We start from the raw sequence: 24,430 nt of genomic DNA, 5'->3' as shown, positions 1-24,430 counted from the left end.
TTGAAAACCAATGCAGGACTGGTGAGGAAGTCTGTGCTGTTGTCAATGGTTTTTCAAATATTTCACATCGGCACATGTTCACAAACACTTTGCTTCTGCAGCAGCTAATCATAGTTATTGGTGTAATATTTCTAGTTGGCAATGCAGCTAGAATATGAACATATTTTCCTGTTTTTTAACAGAAATCATTTAATTGCAGTTACATGTATTTTCACATAACAGATGGCAGAGAAATGAATACAGATTCCAAATGCATATTAGTCTGCTGCTTTTCACACTCAGATGATTAGAAGCCCATAGCATGTAAATATTCTTCAATTATGGTTTTATTTCTGTTGTATATTTGCCTTTTATGGTATATTTAAGTCTCACGTTCTGGAATGTGAAAAATTAAGATTATTCACCCAGGTGCCGCATGCCTGCAAGAAGCAATACAACACTTGAGTGGAAGAAGAAGATTGCAACTTCACAAATCACTGGGACACAGCAGGGGAAGTATGTGGCAGCAAAGCAGGGTGGCACAGTGGCGCAGTGGTTAGCACCGCAGCCTCACAGCTCCAGGGACCCGGGTTCGATTCCGGGTACTGCCTGTGTGGAGTTTGCAAGTTCTCCCTGTGTCTGCGTGGGTTTTCTCCGGATGCTCCGGTTTCCTCCCACAAGCCAAAAGACTTGCAGGTTGATAGGTAAATTGGCCATTATAAATTGTCACTAGTATAGGTAGGTGGTAGGGAAATATAGGGACAGGTGGGGATGTTTGGTAGGAATATGGGATTAGTGTAGGATTACTATAAATGGGTGGTTGATGTTCGGCACAGACTCGGTGGGCCGAAGGGCCTGTTTCAGTGCTGTATCTCTAACCTAATTTAATCCAATCTAAAAGTGCTGGGGAAACTCAGCAGGTCAGCTCAGAGACCTGAAAGTTAACTCTGCTTCTCTCTCCACAGATGTTGCCTGACTGGTTGAGTTTCTCCAGCACTTTCTGCTTTGCTGCCAAATTGACAGCAGCCCCACTCTTCAACAGTCAGTTAAGTATTTCTTTGATAGCTGTCAGGAAGCAGGACCTGGGGCGCTTAAAATAGGGCCCCTGTACCTGCTACACAGCTGTCAAATGGTTCCTCTCTGTGCCGGATGTCCCACCTCTCCCCACATAATATGGGGGGGTGCAATTTGGCGCAGTGATACTAATGAGCCCCCACGCGAAATATCGCGGGGGCTCTGTGGTGGCTGCTGAATGTGGGCACCCCGCCGAGTTCAAAGGGTGCCGCCGTGGAGCATGGCGCCCAAATAAAATTCAGCCCGTTGTTTCCTCATCTGAGGAGTTGTGAATGGTACTGGATACTGTACAATCATCAGCTCGCATCCCCACTTCTGATCTTATGATAGAGGGAAGGTCATTGACGAGGCTGAAGTTTATTGGGCCTAGGATATAGCCCTGAAGGTTCTGGGACTGAGATGATTGGCCTCTAACAGCAACAACCTAGCCTTGTGCTAGGTACGAGTCTAACCAGTGGGAGACTTTTTCCCCCCATTCCCATTGACTCCAGTTTTACTAGGGCTCCTTGATGCCACACACAGTCAAATGCTGCCTTAATGTCAAGGGCAGTCACTCTCACCTCACCTCTGGAATTCAGCTCTTTTGCCCATGTTTGGGCCAAAGCTGTAATGAGGTCAGGAGCTGAGTTCTCCTGGCAAGAATCCAAACTGAGAATCATTGAGTAGGTTATTAGAGAGTAAGTGCCACTTGATAGCATTGCCAACAACACCTTCTATTCCCTTGGTGATGCTCAAGAGCAGACTGACGGGCAGTAATTGGCTGGATTGGATTTATCTCACTTTTTCTGGACCCGACATAACTGGGCTACTTTCCACTTTGTCAGTGTTGTAACTGTACTGGAACAGTTCTGGAGCATAAGTCTTGAGCACTACAGCTGGGATGTTGTTGAGGCCCACACCTTTGCTGTGTCCAATGCACTCAACCATTTCTGGATATCACGTAGAATTAATCAAATTGGCTGAAGACTAGCTTCTATGATGAATCATCCTCTCGGCACTTGTGGCAGGACTGCAGACATTGGTTGTGGGATTGCTTAGCTCCATCGATAGTATCCTGCTGCACTGTTTGGCGTGTATGTAGTCCAGTGTTGTAGCCTCACCAGGTTGGCACCTGATTTTTAGGTATGACTGATGCCATTCCTGGCTGCTTCTGGGCTATTCCTGAACAGCTGAAAAACAACTTGTTGCATTCTAGTATTGGTGGAACCCTGGGAACAAATCAACTGCCCACCTAACCATCTGCTTGGTTAGGAACAGTGCTCAATCAAGGGCTTCAAATTATTTATATTTTACAGTTGTACTCTATATTCCAATAGCTTCTGGTGAGTTTCCATCTCTTTTTGTTAATTTAATAAAATGTAAAATAAAATCCATCTGGTCCATATAGGCCAACAGCAACAAACATGGTAAAATGTAAAAGACATGAAAATTACTATCAAGTTGCTATGCCAACAGCATTTACTACAATTGGAGCAGCTGTTGTAAACCAGCCGTAAGCATTGAGCCTGGTTTATAGCAGCAGGCCAGCTTGGTATAAGTAAGGAATCAGAGCATGACCATCCGTCTATCTGAGTGAAATGATGCATTTTGCAGGTCAGATAGAACTGTAAATATTCTACAGATGACAATTAGATGTTAAAATTACCTTTCATATAGTTGTTCAGGCAGCAGTGAAGTCAACTCACAATTGCAGTGGTAGTTCTTCACTGCAGATTCAACTGCTTGGTCCATCTGACTTGAAGCAGTTTGTACTTGGATGTAGGAATTAACATAGCTCCTACAGTCTCCCTGGCCTGAGAAATAGAATGTTTCTTCTGAAATCTAGACAGAAAATATCAATATAATTCAACAAAATTAGTGTCAGTAGTTTTCACAGAAAATCAACCTTGATATTGTCACAAACCCTGCTATTGTAACAAATAAACTTTGAAACACCAGTGTTAAAAAAAAAAATTGGGTATATTTTGGGAAAAAGTGCTATAAAGCTGGAAACACATTTTTCATTTCCTGATAGCCCTCCCTAATTTCTACATAGCCTCAATGCTTTTGACAGACTGCATCCTCTGAAGATGGGCACATCAGTGTTCTAACCTGACACAGAAGAAAAAAAAGCTGTCTCTTCTCAAACAAAATCTTTCGGCCTTTGAAAAATTTCAGGTATCGGAACCACTTCCGGGTCCCAGCCCACATGAGTCAGAGGTGCGCCAGCAGTTGGAATCTTTTGGGAGGTGGCCAATTAACAAACCACCTCTGCATTCACTGTCCAATTGAAGATGGTGGGCGAATGCTCCAGGTGGTACGCCCAATTGGAGTGGTCGCAGCACTGGATGGTTGGCAGCTCCACTGGCAGAGATAGGTGCTGTTGAGGCAGCTGGGAGAGTGCAAGGGCACCTCAAAGGTAAGGCACCCTCAGAAGTCTGATTAATATTTGAAAATATGGAAGGCCTACAGCTCTTAAGGCCATCAGTATGGAGGGGAAAACCCTCCACAGGAAGGGTTATGTCCAATGCTGCAGATTTTGCACTTTTGCAGAGTATTCATAGGGCCAGTGACAGAAGGCCCCGATGACTCTGCAGCCTGCCGCAGGGAGGGCATCTCCAAGCTGCTGCTGGCCTCCAGACCAGCGGGGGACTGGTCCAACACTGGAAAGATCCCGGTGTGGTCTCCTAATTGGTCCCCTAATTGACTACTCGACTCTCCCGGGCGGGTAGCTGCTGCTGCATTGACCCTGCCTCTGGCAAAGTCACTTGGAGGCAGAAACGCATCAGGGAGACAACTTGATACGCAGGATTCAAATTTTTCTCCCAGTCCTGCCTTCCAGGCCCCAGAAGATTCTGCCCCACATGTCTGATGAGAACTCCTATAACTAGATAGAAAAAGGTTCAAGGAAATAAAGAAAAAAAGAGACTTCCATTTATGTAGTGCCTTTCACCACAGGATGTCCTAGAGTGCTTTACAACCAATTAAGTATTTTTGAAGTGTAGTCACTGCTGGAGTTGTGTACCTATCACAACCTCTGCATCACCAACTCGTTCTTTCATACTAAACCCTGTCACCAGGTTTCCTGGAGACACCCAAGATCACGTCGTTGGCACCAGCTGGACCTCATTATCACAAGGCGAGCCTCGATAAACAGTGTTCAAATCACACGCAACTTCCACAGTGCGGACTGCGACACTGACCACTCCCTGGTGTGCAGCAAAGTTAGACTCAAACCAAAGAAGCTACATCACACCAAGCAGAAGGGCCGCCCGCGCATCAACACTAACAGAATTTCTTACCCACAGCTGTCACAAGAGTTTCTTAATTCACTTGAAAAAGCCCTTCAAAACACTCCTGCAGGGGATGCAGAGACGAAGTGGGCCCACATCAGAGACGCCATCTATGACTCAGCAATGACCACCTTTGGCAAACATGAGAAGCAGAATGCTGAATTGTGCCTTTCATATTGCAGAGATGGAGCCAGTCATAGCCACCAAGCGCACTGCACTGCTGAACTACAAGAAAGCCCCCAGTGAGTTCACATCCGTGGCACTTACAGCCGCAAGAAGCACCGCGCAAAAGACAGCCAGGTGTTGTGCAAATGACTATTAGCAACACCAATGCAGTCGTATTCAGCTGGCCTCCGACACAGGAAACATCAGAGGAATGTATGATGGCATTAAGAGAGCTTTTGGGTCAACCATCAAGTCTAAATCAGGGGAAACGATCACTGACCAATGCAAGCAAATGGACCACTGGGTGGAGCACTACCTAGAACTGTACTCCAGGGAAAATTATGTCACTGATACCGCCCTCAATGCAGCCCAGTCTCTGCCAGTAATGGATGAGCTGGACGAACAGCCAACAAAATCGGAACTCAGTAATGCCATCGATTCTCTAGCCAGTGGAAAAGCCCCTGGAAAGGATGGCATTACCCCTGAAATAATCAAGAGTGACAAGCCTGCTATACTCTCAGCACTCCATGAACTGCTTTGCCTTTGCTGGGATGAGGGAGCAGTACCACAGGACATGAGCGATGCCAATATCATCACCCCCTATAAGAACAAGGGTGACCGCGGTGACTGCAGCAACTACCGTGGAATCTCCCTGCTCAGCATAGTGGGGAAAGTCTTCGCTCGAGTCGTTTTAAACAGGCTCCAGAAGCTGGTTGAGCATGTCTACCCTGAGGCACAATGTGGCTTTCGAGCAGAGAGATCCACCATTGACATGCTGTTCAATGCCATGAACAATGGATGCCCCTCTACTTTGCCTTCATAGATCACCAAAGCCTTTGACCTCATCAGCAGACGTGGTCTCTTCAGACTACTAGCAAAGATCGGATGTCCACCAAAGCTACTGAGTATCATCACCTCATTCCATGACAATATGAAAGGCACAATTCAGCATCGCAGTGCCTCATCAGACCCCTTTCCTATCCTGAGTGGCATGAAACAGGGCTGTGTTCTCGCACCTACACTGTTTGGGATTTTCTTCTCACTGCTGCTCTCACATGCATTCAAGTCTTCTGAAGAAGGAATTTTCCTCCACACAAGATCAGATGGCAGGTTGTTCAACCTTGCCCGTCTTAGAGCGAAGACCAAAGTACGGAAAGTCCTCATCAGGGAACTCCTCTTTGCTGACGATGCTGCATTAACATCCCACACAGAAGAGTATCTGCAGAGACTCATTGACAGGATTGCGGCTGCCTGCAATGAATTTGGCCTAACCATCAGCCTCAAGAAAATGAACATCATGGGACAGGACATCATAAATGCTCCATCCATCAATATCGGTGACCTCGCTCTGGAATTGATTCAAAAGTTCACCTACCTAGGCTCAACTATCACCAGTAACCTGTCTCTAGATGCAGAAATCAACAAGCGCATGGGAAAGGCGTCTGCTGTTATGTCCAGACTGGCCAAGAGGGTGTGGGAAAATGGCGCACTGACATGGAACACAAAAGTCCGAGTGTATCAAGCCTGTGTCCTCAGTACCTTGCTCTATGGCAGCGAGGCCTGGACAATGTATGTCAGCCAAGAGCGATGTTTCAACACATTCCATCTTTGCTATCTCCGGAGAATCTTTGGCATCAGGTGGCAGGACCGTATCTCCAATGCAGAAGTCCTCGAGGCAGCCAACAACCCCAGCATACTGAGCCAGTGGCGCTTGAGATGGCTTGGCCATGTGAACCGCATGGAAGATGGCAGGATCCCCAAGGACACATTGTACAGTGAGCTCGTCACTGGTATCAGACCCACTGGCTGGCCATGTCTCCGCTTTAAAGACGTCTGCAAACGCGACATGAAGTCCTGCGACATTGACCACAAGTCGTGGGAGCCAGTTGCCAGCGATCGCCAGAGCTGGCGGACAGCTATAAAGGCGGGGCTAAAGAGAGGTGAGTAAAAGAGACTTAGCAGTTGGCAGAAAAAGAGACAGAAGTGTAAGGCGAGAGCCAAATTTGTAACAGTCCCGACAACCAATTTTATCTGCAGCGCCTATGGAAGAATCTGTCACTCTAGTATTGGACTTTATAGCTGCTCCAGGCACTGCTCCACAAACCACTGACCACCTCTCGGCGCTTACCCATTGTCTCTCGAGACAAGGTGGCCAAAGATAAGGTAAGTCACTGTCGTAATGTAAAAAATGCAGCAGCCAATTTGCAAGCTTCCATAAACAGCATTATGGTAGTGACCAGGTAATCTGTTGCTTGACAGATAAATATCATCCAGAATTATATGTAGCCTAGAAATTTAACTTTCAGGTACTGAAAATGTTTTTTCTCAGATATTATTGTGCTAACTTTGTAAATAGGAAAGCTTGTTTTATTTTGGGTTTGGTGGTAGAATGGTACCAAAGTCATGAAAGAGTCAATTTAGTTGGTTAGGACTAAATCATAGCTCGGCCTAACCGCAGAATTTAGAAACCTAGATCTAAAAGCACCGAGGGAAAAATTGGATCTTTTATCAGTATCAGAAGATAGGACTCATTTGACCTAGAAAACAAAGGAAAACAGTCTCTGAGAAGATGAACACTGTTCTCTGCGATAAAACAATCATAAAACTTTTGTCAGGAATCAAATATCATAGACCGCATTTTAATCATCCATAATAAGACATCAAAAATATCCATTGTTCAGGAAAGAACACCTTCATTTCACTAATCTCATTTTCTTAGTGGCTCAGGACCACCAACTCTTCAAAGCAACAAAATCCAGCAAGTAATATAACAATAACTTGCATTTGTATAGCACCTTTAACGTAGAAAGAAAGTCTCACCATGCTTCATAGAAGAGTGATCAGACAAAGAAGATATTATTCAGGTGACTAAAAGCTTGTCCAATGAGATATTTTAAGGAGGGTGGTAAGTGTTACAATAAGGTGAGGAGGGGTTGAAGTTCTTCCCTCTTTTCCCTCTCCTCGTTTGACCACAACAGATTTATTTCTTTTTAAGTGGATATGCTTGTCAATTCAGTGAGTGTTAATAAAAGAGCCAAGTGGACAGGTTTTCTTGAGTTTAACAAAGAAAGAGGCCAACATTAATGTACTTAAACTGATCTAAGTAATAAATACACTCCAACTTTTATATACACATTCACACACACAAATAGGTTACAAAATAGGGAAGTATAGATTGGTCAAATTAGAGTCCAGAGAAATAAAAGGGGTATACAGTCTGTGGAGGTTGATGAATCTGCTGGCTTCAGGCTGAATTTGGTGGTTCTTCAGCCTCTGGCTTGAAGTGATAGACACTGATTCAGTGGTTCTCAGGGAGACAACAATGTGACTGAATTCCTTTGAGGGATATCTCTGTTTGTTCTTTCGGGAAAGCTCTCTAAACTGGGTAGCTGAAGGAGGTTTCTGTCTGTTCTTTCTGGAAAGTTCTCTCTGAATTGTGTAGCTAAAGGAGGTTTCTTCCTCTCTAGCTCCCTGTTAGGCTTAAGCCATTAAACACAGTGAGCATCAATCAGTGAACAGACTAACACAATCAAACACAGATCAATTAAACCACTGAACACTGCTGTCTGCAGCAGGGAATGTCTCAGTGCTCACGGTCAGCAGACAGAGCTCGAAGCTTGGTAGGTTTGAGTGGTTCATCTCCACCAGTTTAATGTTCAGGTTTCCAGCTGGTGGATTAAAAAAATCATCCTTCAACCTAGCATGTTTTTGTGACACCACAACATCACCCAAAGTGAAATGCGATGACAGGAGCGTTTCATTATAAAGTTGTAAAAATAAAAAAAGTGTACACACCTCTCATTCTCAAACACTCACTTATCAATCTCACACTGCCATAGCTATACTTTGGTTTATGCAGCGAGTAGTAATGACCTGGAACTTGCTGCCCAGGAGGTGGTGGAAGTGGAAATGATGAATGATTTCAAAAGGAAATTAGATGAGCACTCGAAGGAAATAAACATGTAGGGTTATGGGGATTGAGCAGGGGGAGTGAGACTAGCAGGATTGCTCCATGGAGAGAATCAATGTGCTGAATGGCCTCCTTCTATGGGCTGAATGTTATTAGTGCGCCACACATCGCGGCGGCGTGCTTTGAAGTCGGCAGACTTCACGTGCAGAAGCGCTGCCGCTGAGCCCCCACGATATTTCGCACAGTGGTTCATTTAAATAGAGGGGACTGAGCGTCCGCCCCCACTGACATAGAGGGGGCGGCCGCTCCATCCCTGGCAATGGCATCCGGTGGCACCGTATAGGCACCGGCGACATTTTTAAAGGTCAATTGGTTTTCATTTGCTTTTAATGAATAATTAGAAGATGGAGGCCCTTTCCCAAATTCCCCATGGATATTTATATTTTATTCCCGACCCGAATCTCTCCCCCAACCTTCTCACATTTGCTCTTCAACCCCTTCCCACCATCCCCACAGCGGATAAGAAGTGTTTTTCCCGCTGCCCCCCCGTCCCATCCTGATAATTTCACTCCTCCCCCTCCCAACTAGTGTCTCACCTCAGAACGTCGAACAGAGTTCCGAAGGCACACAAGGTGCGACTGACAGCCATAAAATCGGCGTGGGATGGCCGCCAGGACCAGGTAAGTTAAGTTGCATTTCGTTTTAAGTAATTTAAATATGCAAAGGAAGGGGTGGGGGGGCCGCATCGAGGCCTCGCCGCCACCGGTAAAATGCAACGGGGCCTTCTCAGCGTTGGGAGCCATGGCAGGCTGCTCCCGCAAGTATTTTACGGACCCCCCACCCACTGCCATGACCCTGCATCGAGGCGCTAGTAAAATTCAGCCCTATGACACTATGACTAATTTCTGACATTCCAAATTTGTACTTTGGTTAAAATAACCCTTATAGTTATACAGAGGGAATAATTACATTTCTTTTTCAGACCAGTAACAGGGGATTCCTTCACACCAATACTTCGTAAATTATGTTATATTGACACTTTTCACTTGGATATTTTCTGTATTTAGTTGCTAGCACAACCTTGAATCTTATTTATATCTATAAAATATGGATATCATAAAATTTTTTGATCCATGGAATACAATGCAAAGGATGTTGTAAATCACAACTGTGTAGGAAGAAAACAAATGGGAACCCTCTAGTTGCTTAAGAACCTCTAAAGTTGCTTTTATTTTTTGATAGCAAACCAGTCGATACAGACAAAAAATGTTACACAAAGTTGCACTGTATGGCATTTTGCGTCAAAACAGTTTCTTCAAAGCAAATAGCTCCAATGTGCAAACCTTTGCATCAAATAAATGTAAATGTAAAATACTGGTTAGATTAGTTTCAGCAAAGGACAAATTCTTCGATAGAAAATTCTGTTACATCAATAAGTTTGTCAACTGCATAAATAAAGCAAAATGTTTGTTTGAACTACAGAGTAATGACTAACCTGTTTGACCTCAGTAGTCAAATTACACAGTTCAGTCAGAGCATGGAGTAAGTGTCCTGCAAAATTCTGTCTACAGTCCTTCTGTATACACATGATATCATTAATGAAGTACCTTTTTTCTGTAAAACAAAGTGGAGTTTATCTGATTGAAGCTAAGATTATATTTACATTTCCTGTGCATGTATACCATACTGCTGGACTGCTGGAATTACTAGCAGGTACTCATATTGGCCCAATACCAGAAAAGTAGAAATTACAGATGAACTTTAAAGTAATTATTGTCCAGATATAAAGATCTTTCCGATCAACGTCAGGTTTACTATACTAATGGTACTATACTAATACCAGACTTCTCGTGGTTACCATAAACAATTCAATTAAATGTGCTAGAATGAACTAGGTCATAGGTTTGACAGACAAATTGAATTTTTTCACTTTAATCAAATTCTGATGCTTTTTTGTTGAAGATAGCTTTATGAGCAATATTCCTTCTAAAATTTTTTGGAGTGTGGGCGATTTATTTAAGTACACAGTCCCATTAGTTTTTTTTGCGCAGCTGCGCATGCATGTTAATTTAAAGAGGCCAACTTGTGCACAGCCTATGCGGGGTCTTTCATGTTGCTGCGCGGTCATGTGGTCGTGCACCTTGGAGGGAAGATTGTTTATGAACGTATAAACATATGAAAGTGACAGACAGGAAAATAACATCTAGTCTATCAAGCTTGCCCCATAACTTGCTAGGCAGTAAGAAAGCAACTAATTCATTTCTTCAAAATCCAACAACGCATTCCAGCACGTCAACATTGCAAACACAAATTATCAGAGCACTGCTAAATTTTAAGTTTACAGAAAATGTTAACTGTATGCAAGCTAGATCTTGTAATACATACAACATAGCAATAAGAAATGCAATTCTGGTGAATTAGTAAATTGATTTAGTAATAAAATATGTTCAAAAATACAATGATATTTTACCTGACAAGAGATTCATCATCTTTGACTGAAAGTGAAGTGTGTTCACTGGTGGCATTGTTATATTATTGAACCAATCAAACTGACATATCTCTGTAATTCTGGAAGAAAAGGGATAAATAGCACATAAAGGAGTCGGCAATAAATTTTACCCTACCATACTACGCACTGGAAGGGGAATGGTGAAATCAAATTATCAGCATCAATGCCAACAGAAACACTAATAGGCCTAGCTTGAATACATAGTAAAAGCTTCACTTTCTATTCCTTCAATGTCCAGCAGGTGTACAACGATACTCAGTGCATCATGTAGGTCAAGCAGGGGAAATGGTAGCACAGTCGGAATATCACTGAGCTAATAATCCAGAGGCCCAGGTTAGTGCTCTGGGGACACAAGTTCAAACCCCATCACAGCAGCTGGTAGAATTTAAATTTAGTTCATGAATAAAAGTATGGATTAAATGCTAGTCTCAGTAATGGTGCCATGAAACTATCATTGATGTTCATAAAACCCATCTGGTTCACGAATACCCTTTAGGGAAGGATATCTGCTGTCCTTATCTGATCTGCCTATAGGTGACTACAGACCCACAACAATGTGTTTGACTCTTAACTGCCCTCTGAAATGGCCTAGCAAGCCACTCAGTTATCAAGGGCAATTAGGGATGGGCAACAAATGATGACCTTGCCTGCAATGCCCACGTCCCATGAAAGAATAAGAAAAACTACCCTGCTAAGAGAAATTTGTAATTCTAGGTTATTACACAGGTTATTATTAATTGGTCTGGCAGCATCTGTGGAAAGAGAAGCAGAGTTAACGTTTCGGGTCAGTGACCCTTCTTCGGAACTCCGAAGAAGGGTCACTGACCCGAAACGTTAACTCTGCTTCTCTTTCCACAGATGCTGCCAGACCTGCTGAGTGAATCCAGCATTTCTTGTTTTTGTTTCAGATTTCCAGCATCCGCAGTATTTTGCTTTTATATTATTATTAATTGGTGTTTGCATTTATATATTTAACTATTGTGAACGAAAGTGAAGAGAGTAGTTAATGCTCTGCCACTGCTTTTTACCTCTGGATGAAGCTCCAAGAAAAGTAGGAATGGAACAACTTTCCCTGATAGTTTCAATATCATTTCTAACAATCCTCTGATTTCTTATGGTGGCTCAAATGGTGATGATACATTGGACTAACACAGAATAAAGGCAGCATGACAACTGCCAGGATACTGGACACTGACCTGCATGATGTGTTGAGTATCATTGTACACCACCTGGACATGGAGGGAATGTAGCCCATATGGTTGCGGTACATCTCTGATTTTACATAGAACACCCACAAAGTGACTTGTGTGGAGTCAGTTGCACCCTGCACCTGGGGAAGTCTGCTATCCTGTCAAAGCTGCATGCTCGCTCTGCCTGCTTCCTTCTGGAAAGGCAGAATGCAATGTATTCCCCTCTTTTTTCACACAGAACATCAGTGACCTCCCTTATACAACAGCGGACAGCGAATAGTGAGATTTTGGAGATGTTGCCTTCTCCAGGCTGGAAGGAGCCTGATGTGAAGAGGTTCAAGGCAGCAGTCACTTTTACAGCCACTGGCAATGTCATCCTCTCCCACCTCTGAGGCTGCAGGTCTGCTTGCAAGAGGTGGTGGATTTCAGTGAGCACTCCTTTGTGAAACAGAAACGTCACACACACTGTTCCTCACTGAGGTTGAGCTAGGAGAACTACTCCCTGAAGACCCTGGGTGGATATGGCCTCCTGCTGAGAGCCCTTCGACCTGGCTCTTCCTCCCTCTTTGAGCAGCTTGTCCTCCTCTGTGTTTCCTCTGCTCATTTTCCCTGTTGGTCTCCAGGCCAAAGCAGATAGAAACTACAGCTCCCATGACTGGGATCAAGTGGTGTGAGCAGAAATTTTGAACCATATGCCTCACCACTCCCTTTAGACTTCATCAACCTAGTACAAACCTCCAATTACTTTTAATAACTCAGCAACAACCAGTAAAAATTAATCAGCAACTAACTTGAAAGTGGCTGATAGTCCCTTTAAATAAAATTGATGGAGGGTGGCAGGGGGTCCTTCCTACTGCTGTATGCATGTTCAGCCATACAAGGGTTAAAAGAGGGCATTAGATGAAGCATTCAGGTAGACACTGCCACTACCAGAGATGACTCAGAGCTACACGCTGACTAACGGCACAATGTGCCTATACTGCATGCTTCCAGCAAACACTCCCAGTACCTGCGCTAACCTCCTACCCTAAATGGTGTCAGGGGCACCCAGCACCAGAAGTGTGCGTGTGCATTGTGAATGCATTTTGAACCCAAATTGGTCAGCCGTAACACTGAAAATACAGGCGCTATGCAACCAAATCTTATGGCCTTAGTCTCACAATTGATTAAGGTATACATTTTCCCCTTGGTGCGAATACAGTTTGCAGCCCTGCAGATAGGTTTTGTCACAATGACAGATTGTTCAGGGAGCTGACACGATAACTATGCAGAAGTTACAGGAAGGAGGATTTTTTTTAATGGGTTCCTTTAAAAAAATTTCAAAATGGTCAGTGAATATAACAGTGTATTGCAGAGTTAATGGTTAATCACATTAGCAAGATAAGATTTGTCTTTTATAATTAAATAATTGGCACCTAACACTTGGGACTGTATTTATGTCAATAACTAACAGATGAAATTAATAAGATATAAAAACTGTTTTCATGCAACTGTAAATAATGCACTTACATCAAAAAATTTACAACAGATCTACTAACATTTTCAGCACCCAAATCATCTGTTTTATGTGAATGCTTATTTTCAGTTATTGGAAGATAGCAACACAACTGTAATTTTTACCATTCCAACCCTCTATTGCATTTACCACCAGAAATCATAGCAAAAACTACACAACTTTAATTGTACTTTGCTAAAACAAAAAGAACACTAAACAGATAGAACTCCACTTACATTGTGTAGTTGATTGCCCCTTTGAACTCCTCAGCCTGTTTTAAAAGCAGTTCTGCGTAGTTAGATGCATCAGCGACAGCCTTCCTAATAGAACTGGACACTTGCATTACACCAAGAAACTCTTCAAGCTCTTTCATCAATTTCAGTGGCACATTTCTGATTTCAGTGAGGTTATCCCCTTTATTAGTGCTAATCTCTAGGAACTCCAAGAAAATTTTGCTGATAAAATGCACATAATTTATAGTTGGCCCACTGCTTACTGGCAGCAGCTCACTTAGTTCTGCAGCTACCTGCTTAACCTTGTTGATCAGTGCTCGCTGAAATTCAGGGGAAAGATCCCAACGTGAGTAAACTTCCAAAACAAATTCACTTAAAAGTTGCAATATGTAAGAGCTTTGGTTGAAGTTCTCATTGGAAATTGTAGCTGTCATGTCGGTGAGCAAAGTTTGATAGACATCAAGAACAGATGCAGCAGAGCCCATTTGGTCCAATAGCAACTGTGAAATATTGCTCATCAGGCTGGCAGATTTTACAATATTGGCAAGTATTGTATTAGCTACTTCTGAGTACTTTTGATTTTTTAACAAATTGCTGATGATGATGAGTAGTTCGTGATAGTTTTCATCTGTGAAGTTAGATATAAGCTGCATTGTTTCCAGAATTTCCTCCACATCATTCAATGCTTCATTAAATTGCACCACATTAACCTCAACGAAACCACCTGTTGTTATATTTCTCAAGAAACTAATCACTTTCTCTACAGCCGGCAGTAGATCTTTCATTTTAGGATTCCTCATTGGGTCACTTAATATTTTGTTAATATCTGTCGACAGAGTCTCCAAAAGGTCAGTTACATTCATATTAAGTGCAGCCTGTAAATCATTTAGCACTGAATACAAGGGATCGCCTTTGAAACCTGATATTGACAGTAATAACTGTACATTAGAAATCAGTGTTGAGAAATGGTTTTTAGAATCTGAGGGTGTCAGTACATTTTTTGGTACACTTTTGAAATAACTAGTTACAATTTTAAGAGTGTTCTGCATAAGATCTGAAGTGTTGCCACTCATCAAAAGCACTATGTCACTTATATCAGAGAGGAAATTAATTACTTGTTCAGTAGAAGTAGTGTTTGTTAAAGTCAAATTACTAATCAGGCCTAACAGTTTATCAGATCCTTGTCTTAACTGGACAACAGGACAGCTTAAGTCATCCTCATTGGAGGAAACTATGACGTATGAAAAGTTATTCCAAATTTCTTGCAGCTTTATTAGAACTGGACACTCCAAACCATATATCTGGGATATCCTGAGCAAAAATGTGTTCAATTCTTCAAACTGTTGAAGAACACAACCTGTTTGCTGAATAATTTTTCTGAAAACAGTGCTTCCTGAGCATTCCACTTTAGCAGTCCCTTGGACAGCTCCTGCAATGAGCTGTTTGACATCAGCTGCCAGAGCAAAAGCTGTACTGAGACTTTGATTCACCTTGAAATTACAAGCCTTTAAAAAGAGACCATCATCATCATCACTGGGTGTTTCTTCTGACAGCAACTTGCAAACAGCTACAGGCAAGCACTGTGATATCTTTGAGGAATTAGCCATACTCGATACTATCTGCATCAGTCTGATAATCTTCTCATTAAGTTCCGTCTGGTTTCCTTGACTGAACAGTAACCCCTTAGCCTGTCCAAACAAGTAGACTGCTTGCATTGCTTCACTCACGTTCATGGTGACGAGATTCTGTATAAGGGTAATTCCACCTGGAATAATAGCAAGAGCTTGTGGAAAATGCTCATTTCCAATTTCTAATGAAACTACCTTGATGGCATGTAGAATCTCAGTCATGTTTTGAACGTCTGACACATGTTTCAAAATTCTTGCTGCTTTTGTTAAAAGATTCAAAATAGTATCTAGATCCCCGGTAGCATTCACATTTTTAAAGAATCTTGTAAGCTTGTTCATTTGCTCCAGGTGGTCATTTATGGCATTTATATCCCTGGTTGATAGAGTGGTTGTGAGATTGTAAATAATATAGGTTATATTTTCTGTCAAGTTGATCTGGTCTTGAGGAACACTTGAGAACTGCTGAACAAAACCACCCAGTAATAGGGAAAGCATCCTGTGTACAACTTTATCATTGAAAAGAGAAGTCCAGGGGACAGCAAACAACTTAGCAGGTTCAGTGTAATTGATTCTTGTTAGGCTGTTGCGAATTAATTGGATGAACATTTCAGCACCATCAATGGTGGACACAGGTGGTAATGATACCTTATTCAAAAATAGCACATATTCTCTGACGAGTTGTACAGTTTGAATTATTACATCAAGCCGAAGTGGATCTTGCAAGGTGCCATTATTACGTCCTGTGTTATGGGCTAATGTGACATTTCCCACAAAGGCTGTCAGTTCATTTAGCCTGTACACAGCTTGTTTGTTACTTGAGCCCATGTGGACAGTGGTGTTAAGCAGGTTTTGTAGGTCTGTTTTCAACAATTGCAGTTGACTGTGAATTTCATTTACTGAGTTTAAATGTTGCAGAACAAAAAGTGTAATGTTGAGTACAGAGTCATTTTCTAAGTCTTGGGTGTGGCTTTTGTTTACATAAGGATGAAAGAATTGTAATACATTACCAAAACCTTTAAGCTCTTCTGTTATTTCCTGAGGCATCTCAACCAGCTCAAGTAGCTTAGAAAATGAATCTAAGCACAACAGCAACTGCTGAAAGAAAGTACCTGGTGAAGGACTTGTCTTCACTGTGAAGTGTCCAATTAGATCGTCAGTCATTCTGAGGACTTTCTTGACAAAAGTGTAATTGGTACTGTTGAAGACTTTTGCTAAATATGAACTTTCATTCTTTAATAAAATGAAAGTATGTGCAGCCGCTGTTGTGTCATTGCGCACTTTCAGTATTTCAGAAACACCATGAAGGACACGAGAGGCTGATTGTGCAAATTGTAAAAGTTGTTCAGTGTCACTGATTCTGCCATTGTCCACAATCTGCTGTATTGTCATCAAAAAATTGCCAGTAAAGTTCATAACATCAGCTGCACATGCAATCTCTGACAGTGGGAATCTCTCCAAACCATTTATAAATGTAGCCAGTTGTTTTTCTACAACTGAGTTGTTGTTGAAGGTTGTGTTGTTTATATAATCAATTAGCAGATAAATTGATTCATTTGCCTGTATCATTGTTAGATTTGACTTACATCTTGGTTTAAGCACTTCATCTAATTCCTCTGTGAACTGCACTGTTTGATGAAACAATTGTATCAATCTGATATTCTGGATGTTCATGTCTTGTTCTGAACATTTGCTTGAACTCAGACAACTGGCATCTGCAGTTTTAGAGAGTAACATGCTGATGGCCTCTGCCAAATTGTACCGAGTTCTTTCATTGAAATTGAGAATTATGTCCAAGGTGCCAAATAACATATTGGAAATTTTCTCTGGCCTCAAATTTAAAAAAGCACTTTGATCCATCAGGAGAATTAATTTGCGAAGAAGCAGTGAGAATTGCTGAATATTCTGGTCTGCAGTTAAAATGACTGATAATGTTTGAAGTTGTTGAGTTAGGAGTTCAGTAGAGTCTACAGAATACCACTGGCTTATATTAACACTCCCACTGATCATTTTGCTGAGATAACCAAAGAGCTCTTCTGTTGTTGCAGTACCATTGACCAAGCTTTGCACTTGTTTCATCAACTGTTCTGTTAAGTCATATGACATGTTTTCATCATTAAAGACATTGTAAGCTAATTCAATGGACATCCTCAGAATCTGAATGCTTTTGTTTTTATAAGGACAAGAATCAGGAAATATCACTTCCAACAATGCAATGACATCATAGTAATAAGCATCAGATGCATTTAAACCATTGAACTGTTCTGTCAGGTTTTGCACTTTGAAAATTGCATCCTCGGTTTTCCTCATTATGTCAATTTCAGATATATTCATTGTGAAGATTGGAACAGTAGTTATATCTGACAGAAATGAGAGTGATGGATCAGAAAGATTGGTATGTGTCAGCACATTTAGCCACTGCAGCAGTTTTGCCCATTCCTTTTCTCCTGTATTTGGGTTTTCAGAATAGATTAGTTGTTTAACTAACACCATCAAGGTTTTGTACGGAAACTGACCTCCGCTGTTCTCATATGCTGCCATTAAATTCAAGACCTCTTTCAGATATTGGACGGAGTGATCAAGATAACCCGTGCTAAAGCTGTTGTTGTAGAATAAAAGAATTTCTCTGAAGACCACTTTGATACTTTCCAGATCAGCATTGGAGTTTAAAGTTGCAAGTTTATGTAAGATTGAATAGAGTTTTTCCTGCTGAGGGTCATACAATGACCACATTGGTCTAAGGGCATCTAGGAATTTGGATATGCTGTTCAAGGTATCAAGATTGGAACCCTGAAATAAACTAAGGACATTCTCCATAATCTCGACAAGTTGTTGAAGCCTTTTGTTATCCATTGAAATAGGAAATGTACTCACTACATGTTGTAAGATGATAAAGCGATTAATGCGTGATTGGTACAAATTCTGAAGGTTAAAACCATTTGTTGAAGAAATATTCTGCAGGATGACTTTCAATGCAGCTGTGCTGTTATTTATGATCAGATGTTCAGTACATAGTGATGTTTGGTTCAGTTCTTGTGACATATCTGTCAAGGCAATCTGAAAGAAGTTAACTACTTGAAAATCCAAATCCAACTGTACTGCTACCATTTTTATAATTTGAGTCCATGACAGAAGCAAATCTGCTGTACATGACAGAGAGGATAAAGCCATTTCTCGATTTGTATACATTAAGTTGTTAATCATTTGTTCCACCAAGGATCTGTATAGGTTCTGGCTTGATTGTGAAATAGAACCAGTCTCTGCTGAACGGATTTTCCTTCTAGTATTATGTATGGAACAATATTTTCTCAACCAAGTATCAGAAATTGGCACAGATGAAGACTGCAATGCTTGTAACATCAAACAACTAATATTGTTTGTATTATTATGGAAAGCTTCTGTGAGTCTTGCAATTGTCTCATTTATCTGTTGTAGTTCTGGTCCTGTAATTTCTGTCAGCGCTTGTATTTGTGACTGAAGGTAGAGATACAGATCCAATAAATTTTCTGCAAAGTCTTCCTTTGACATGTTGTGAAAAACAACAACAATGTTTGAAATTGTTTCAAGAGCCTCGCCAATGTCGTTGGAGCTAAACTGTTCAAACAAAGTGGAAATGTCTTCAGAAATATTATTTACAGCAGCTACCAAGGATGAGAGCTCTGTTACATTTGACAACTGTGAGACTGCAAGAATTAGATTGTAAAACATCTCGAGATGCTCTGTTTTATTTTCTACAGCAATCGTTTCCAAAAGTTTGAACAACTGCAGCTCCACACCTTGCAGCTGAGATAGACTTTGGCTAGAAGAAGCAATTATTGAAGCATTGTTTAAGCCATTGATGGCATCCACTGTTGATGAAAGTTGTTCTTGAGACAGAAAACCAAGATTATTCAAATAATGCAGAAACATTTTAACAACGTCAGGATAATCTATGTTTGCTTTGGTTGATCCTATCCATACTGTAGATGTGAAATTCCAGAAAAAATGTAGACTTTTTGTTAGAGTTTCTGTAGAATTGTAAATGAGAAGCGGCTGCAAATTGGACCACATGACATTAAACCTGTCAATTGTATTTTGAAAGGGGCTGATGATCATTATATTTGGTAATTCCTTTTGTAGCACACTAAGTAAAATGTTCACTGTTTTCATAAATTGTGGTGACTGTCCCTTTGACCACTGGTTTATGAGAAATTTTATTCTGTCAATAAGTGAATTGATACTATTTACTTGAGAAAGTTCGAGTAATGCATGTCTGATCGAAGATGTTTCATCTGTTGCACTGATGTACTTGTTCATCCACAGAGGTATATTCTCCAGGATAACTTTTGCAACAATCTGTAATCTTTGGACATTCTTAAAGAAGTAATCTTCCTTACTAAAATTTCCAAAACTCAAACTGATGATCTGTACATCATCTGCACTTAGCTTTATGATGTTATTGAGATTCAAAAGTTTCAGTGTCGCTTTCAGAAACCTAAAAGAGAAAAATAAAACAGCTAAGATCCCGACTAGTGAGATTTTTAGGCAAATGTTAACAGAAACAACAATCATCTAAAGTGAACTGAGCATCTTCTTTTGAAAAGATCAGGTTGCCAATGAGTTTATGCTGTAGGTCTCCAAACCAAATGGCTAATTTAATCATTAAATCTTTTGATAATTAAATTCATCTTCTACATTTGAAAGGGGTACATCAGTTTCTAGATGAGCTACTGGGCTCCCCTCGCACCAACAGCAAAAAAGGAGGAATATATTCTCTACTACGTTATGGTAGAGTTGGATTTCCAGCATAAATATATTAGGAACACTGGCAGTTGAAATTCCCTGGCCCCCACCTCCCACCACCCAGAAACGGTTGCTGGGATACAGTTCCACAAACACAGCATCCAGAAATTCCTTACCCAAGCAGCTATTTTTCATTATGGAATCAAAAAATCATACATCATAGAACAAGGCCATATGACCCATTGAGCCTAAGTTGTCTCTTTGAAAGAGCGATCCAGCTCATCCTAGATTCCTGCTCTTTCCTCACAGTCCTGCAAATACATCCTTTGCAATTCTCTTATGAAAGTTACTATTGAATCTGCTTCCACCATCTTTCCAGGCAGTGCATTCCAGATCGTAACAACTCGCTACATTAAAAAAAATCGTCTCCCCTCTGCATTTGATGCCAATTACCTTTATTCTGTGCCTTCTAGTTATAAATCACCCTCCATCAACGTCCCTATTGAATCTCCCCTTAAATTTATTTGCTCTGTGGAGAACAATCTCAGCTTCTCTAGCATAATTTAAGTGAGCTTGGAGATTATGGCTTGGATGCTATGGTTTTGATAGCAACCCTACCCACACCACCCCCACCCCCCAATGACAGGCTGGAGATGTTGGCGAGGGGGGTGGGGGGTTATAGACTTAATATTGGAAATGTATCCCCAATAGACCGCACATGTGTCCACTGCTCTATTACGGTGGCAGATTTCAAGGCAGTTGAGCATTCTGCTGTGGAGTGGTGGGATATTTAATTAACATATTTAAATGGGCCTCTCACAGTGCAATTGGAAGCTCAATTTAAAATTCACTGCTGCTGTGCAGGTGTCCCATGGGTCAGGTAATCTGGCAGGGAGTTGCCAGCTTCACAAGTTAAGTATCTTTCTTAGCACTCCTTGTGGCCTGGAGGAGTAGAAGTGCCCCCCCCAAGCCTTTTAAAGAAGCTTTTGTCCTGATCTTTGCCAATCACGACCACTCTCACCCCCTGCGCGATGGCTTCTCTCTCCCTCTAGTCCTGACACTTGCCCCAGTGCCTACTGGCTAACCTTGTCCCCTGCCATGATGGCCGAACTTCCCCTCCAGCAAGTCCTGACAGCCGACCATACCCACAGTGCAATCAGCGACCTTGCCCCTGCTCCTGATTGCTGGGAGTTGTCCCTCAGGGTTCCTATCTGCTGCCTCCTGCTGCTGGTTTTTCCTGCTGTCTACCAGCCAGGCTGTGAATTTGTGAAATTGATTAAAGAACTGTGAATGCGATCCTGTTGTTAAGCTTGCCAGGGCCTCCATTTCCTCAGCCCTGCAGGGTTCTTCAGTCATTTTCAGTCTCCCCACATCCTCCCTGTCTCCCTGTAAATACTGTGTCCTAGGTGCCAGAAGCTTTGCAACCATGGGAAGCATATTAGCCAAACCTGGCTCTATTTTCACTCTACATCCTTCCAAAAGGAGTCACCGAATAGTGATCCGGAACAGGAACATGAGTTGATAATCTCCTCTATAGCCCAGAGGTGCTCAAGCCAATTTCTATGCATCAACAGTAAGCCTGTTACCTTTTGATTCGTATGGCTTAATATTACAGAGTGCAGTGCATTTATTCACCAGGCATTTGAGAGCTGTGTGCAAATTATTCTCAGTATTTAGTTTAATAATTGATGGCCATATTTTGCTCCCAGCAGTGCCAGCCATTCATTACACTTGCTCTTGCCCATAAACTTTATCTGAGATTTTACACTGGAACTTACTGTAATTAAAGAGCCAAAACAGCCCAGTGACCCTCACAGGAATCTGGGACCTCTGTGAACTAGGCAAGTAACTATGCATCCCTTAACCAATCAGACTGAAGAATCATTAATGAGCAGTAAAGAGCTGAACCAGAAAGTGTATGTTATAATGTTTAATTCAACGTCGAATTAAGTGCAGAAAGCAAACTAAAGAGAGGAAAAGAAAGAAGGGATAAAATGACACATAAAACAAAAGTAAAAAAAAATTCAAAAAATATTTAAAATCTCTAAAATAAATTAATTTAATTAATTAAACTCTGAAAGAATGAGATGCCATACTTATAAAGGTTAACTTTTGGTACCAAAGGGATTGCTTGACAGTAATTAACACTTAACTCGCCATTGAAAATTTACCTATATAAGAATGGACAGGCCCTAACTTTTTCTGGCACACTTGATGTGTATCTATCAAGTGAGCACCATGTATTTTAATGGTGAGTCTCTTGGTGAGATACCAGTCTCGTGCAGCTTTGGGAGGAACAGAGCAAATCGGATGACAACTTTCTGATTTCTGTGTTTAGTTTAGGTTGCGTATGAGGTTACCAAAACTTGTTGTCTGATTAACACTTTAATGACAGTGAGCACCGATAGTTTCAGCTTTATTCCAACCACAAAATCCAGCACAATATTTTATTTAGTTGCACTCAGTTTAGTTTTAGTGGTGATTTCCTTTGTTTAAGATAATGTTTAAATTGGATGAAATATCATTGTGGATTGTTGTTTTCTTCCTGTTTGGGTAGTTTCAATGATATCTGATAGAATGAATACTTTCTCTGTATCACTGCTGAGGTAGTTAAAATAACGTTTTTATTTTAGAGAGCACTGTTAGCACAAATGTTACATAGCTGCACCACAATGTAGGTGTGGCTTGTGGTTCAATTTAATTTTAAGATTTTGTCCATGTTATCAAAATATGTGATGTTGGTGGGAATTATTATTTGAAAATGGTGATTGGCACTCCATTCATCACCTTAAACATTTACTCCCTCCACCACCGGCACACAGCGGCAGCAGTGTGTACCATGAACAAGACGCACTGCAGCAACTCACCAAGGCTCCTTCGACAGCACCTTCCAAACCCACAACTCCTACCACCTAGAAGGACAAGTGCTGTAGATGCATGGAAACACCACGACCTGCAAGTTCCCCTGCAAACCACACACCATCCTGAAATGGAAAGGTGTCACCATTTCTTTGCTTCCAGTGGGTCAAAATCCTGGAACTCCCTCCCAAACAGCACAGTGGGTGTACCTACATCACATGGACTGCAGCGGTTCAAGAAGGCAGCTCACCACCATGTTCAAATGGAATGCTGTTGTTTATTGCAAGGGGAATTGAGTGTAAAAGTAGGGAAGTTTTGCTACAGTTGTACAGGGTGTTGGTGAGACCACCATCTGGAGTACTGTGTACAGTTTTGGTCTCCTTACTTAATAAAGAATATTATTGCATGAGAAGCAGTTCAGAGAAGGTTCACTCGATTGATTCCTGGAATGAAGGGTTTATCTTCTGAGGAAAGGTTGGACAGGTTGGACCTGTATCCATTAGAGTTTACAAGAATGAGAGATGATCTTATTGAAATATATAGGACATTTGAACATACATACGAACATACAAATTTGAGATCCCGCCTCCTAAAATTTTGATCCCAAAAGGCTGAAGGATCACTCCGGGTGTGGGGGGCGCGGTTGCGAAAAAATGCAGAAACGGGGTTCCCCCTGCCTTTTCGGCCTGGTGCCAGGAGCCCCACCTCCTGCACAAAATCCAGCCCAGTGTGTGATTGGTGTGTTTGTGTTAAAGAAAGAGGAACGCAGCAGTCAGCAGTGATACAATTTGTGAAACAGGGTCATTCTCTTATCTGTTTAGAACAGGAAAACCTAATCACTCAAGTCACATAAAGCTACCAGCTCAAATGTAGCCGCAACGATGTTGCCGGTGACAAACGCCTTGTGTTAGACCACTGTGCTCCCTGATCCTCCAGTGACGATTTTACACCAGTTTTCTATCAAATAATTAGAATACGCTGCAATGAACGTTGCAAACATCAAGAGTAGGACAGCCAATGAATAGTTAAAAATTCATTTTGCTTGTCGATTTTTGTGGAATTTCAAACTTATTTATTTGTTTATAGCTGGTAGTAAATAATATATTCAGGAATAAATATTGAATAACCACTGGAATAAGAACAAAAAATATTACAAAATTAACAGTTCTTCTGCTAAAGTGACACTGTATGTCTAGATAATGGTTGGGAGCTGTGGATTTTACAGCATTGTAAAGAGTGCCATACTTTACCCTAATTGACATCAGAAAGCAATGCATAAAACAGTCAACACATTACAGGCAGGGTGTGATCGCACTAGAGAGGGTGCAGAGGAGATTAACAAGGATGTTGGCAGGAATGGAAAATTTTAGCTACGAGGTAAGATTGGATAGGCTGGG

At 41.5% G+C, this 24,430-nt stretch overlaps 1 protein-coding gene across 1 annotated transcript in view; it reads right to left on the bottom strand.

Moving 5' to 3' along the window:
- Positions 1-24,430, bottom strand: part of LOC137380771 (ATP-binding cassette sub-family A member 13-like) — a 330,301-nt gene that overhangs the window by 179,092 nt on the left and 126,779 nt on the right. The window contains exons 28-31 of the mRNA XM_068053109.1: positions 13,831-19,926; positions 10,871-10,968; positions 9,896-10,014; positions 2,699-2,874 (exon numbers count right to left, since the gene is read on the bottom strand). Coding sequence (XP_067909210.1) covers positions 2,699-2,874; positions 9,896-10,014; positions 10,871-10,968; positions 13,831-19,926 — 6,489 coding nt within the window. The remainder of the gene's footprint in view (positions 1-2,698; positions 2,875-9,895; positions 10,015-10,870; positions 10,969-13,830; positions 19,927-24,430) is intronic.

The sequence above is a fragment of the Heterodontus francisci genome, chromosome 2 (genome assembly GCF_036365525.1).
Source record: "Heterodontus francisci isolate sHetFra1 chromosome 2, sHetFra1.hap1, whole genome shotgun sequence".
Classification (NCBI taxonomy): domain Eukaryota; kingdom Metazoa; phylum Chordata; class Chondrichthyes; order Heterodontiformes; family Heterodontidae; genus Heterodontus; species Heterodontus francisci.
The sequence above is the reverse complement of the archived record's forward strand: the minus strand, read 5'-3'. Positions and strand labels throughout refer to the sequence as shown.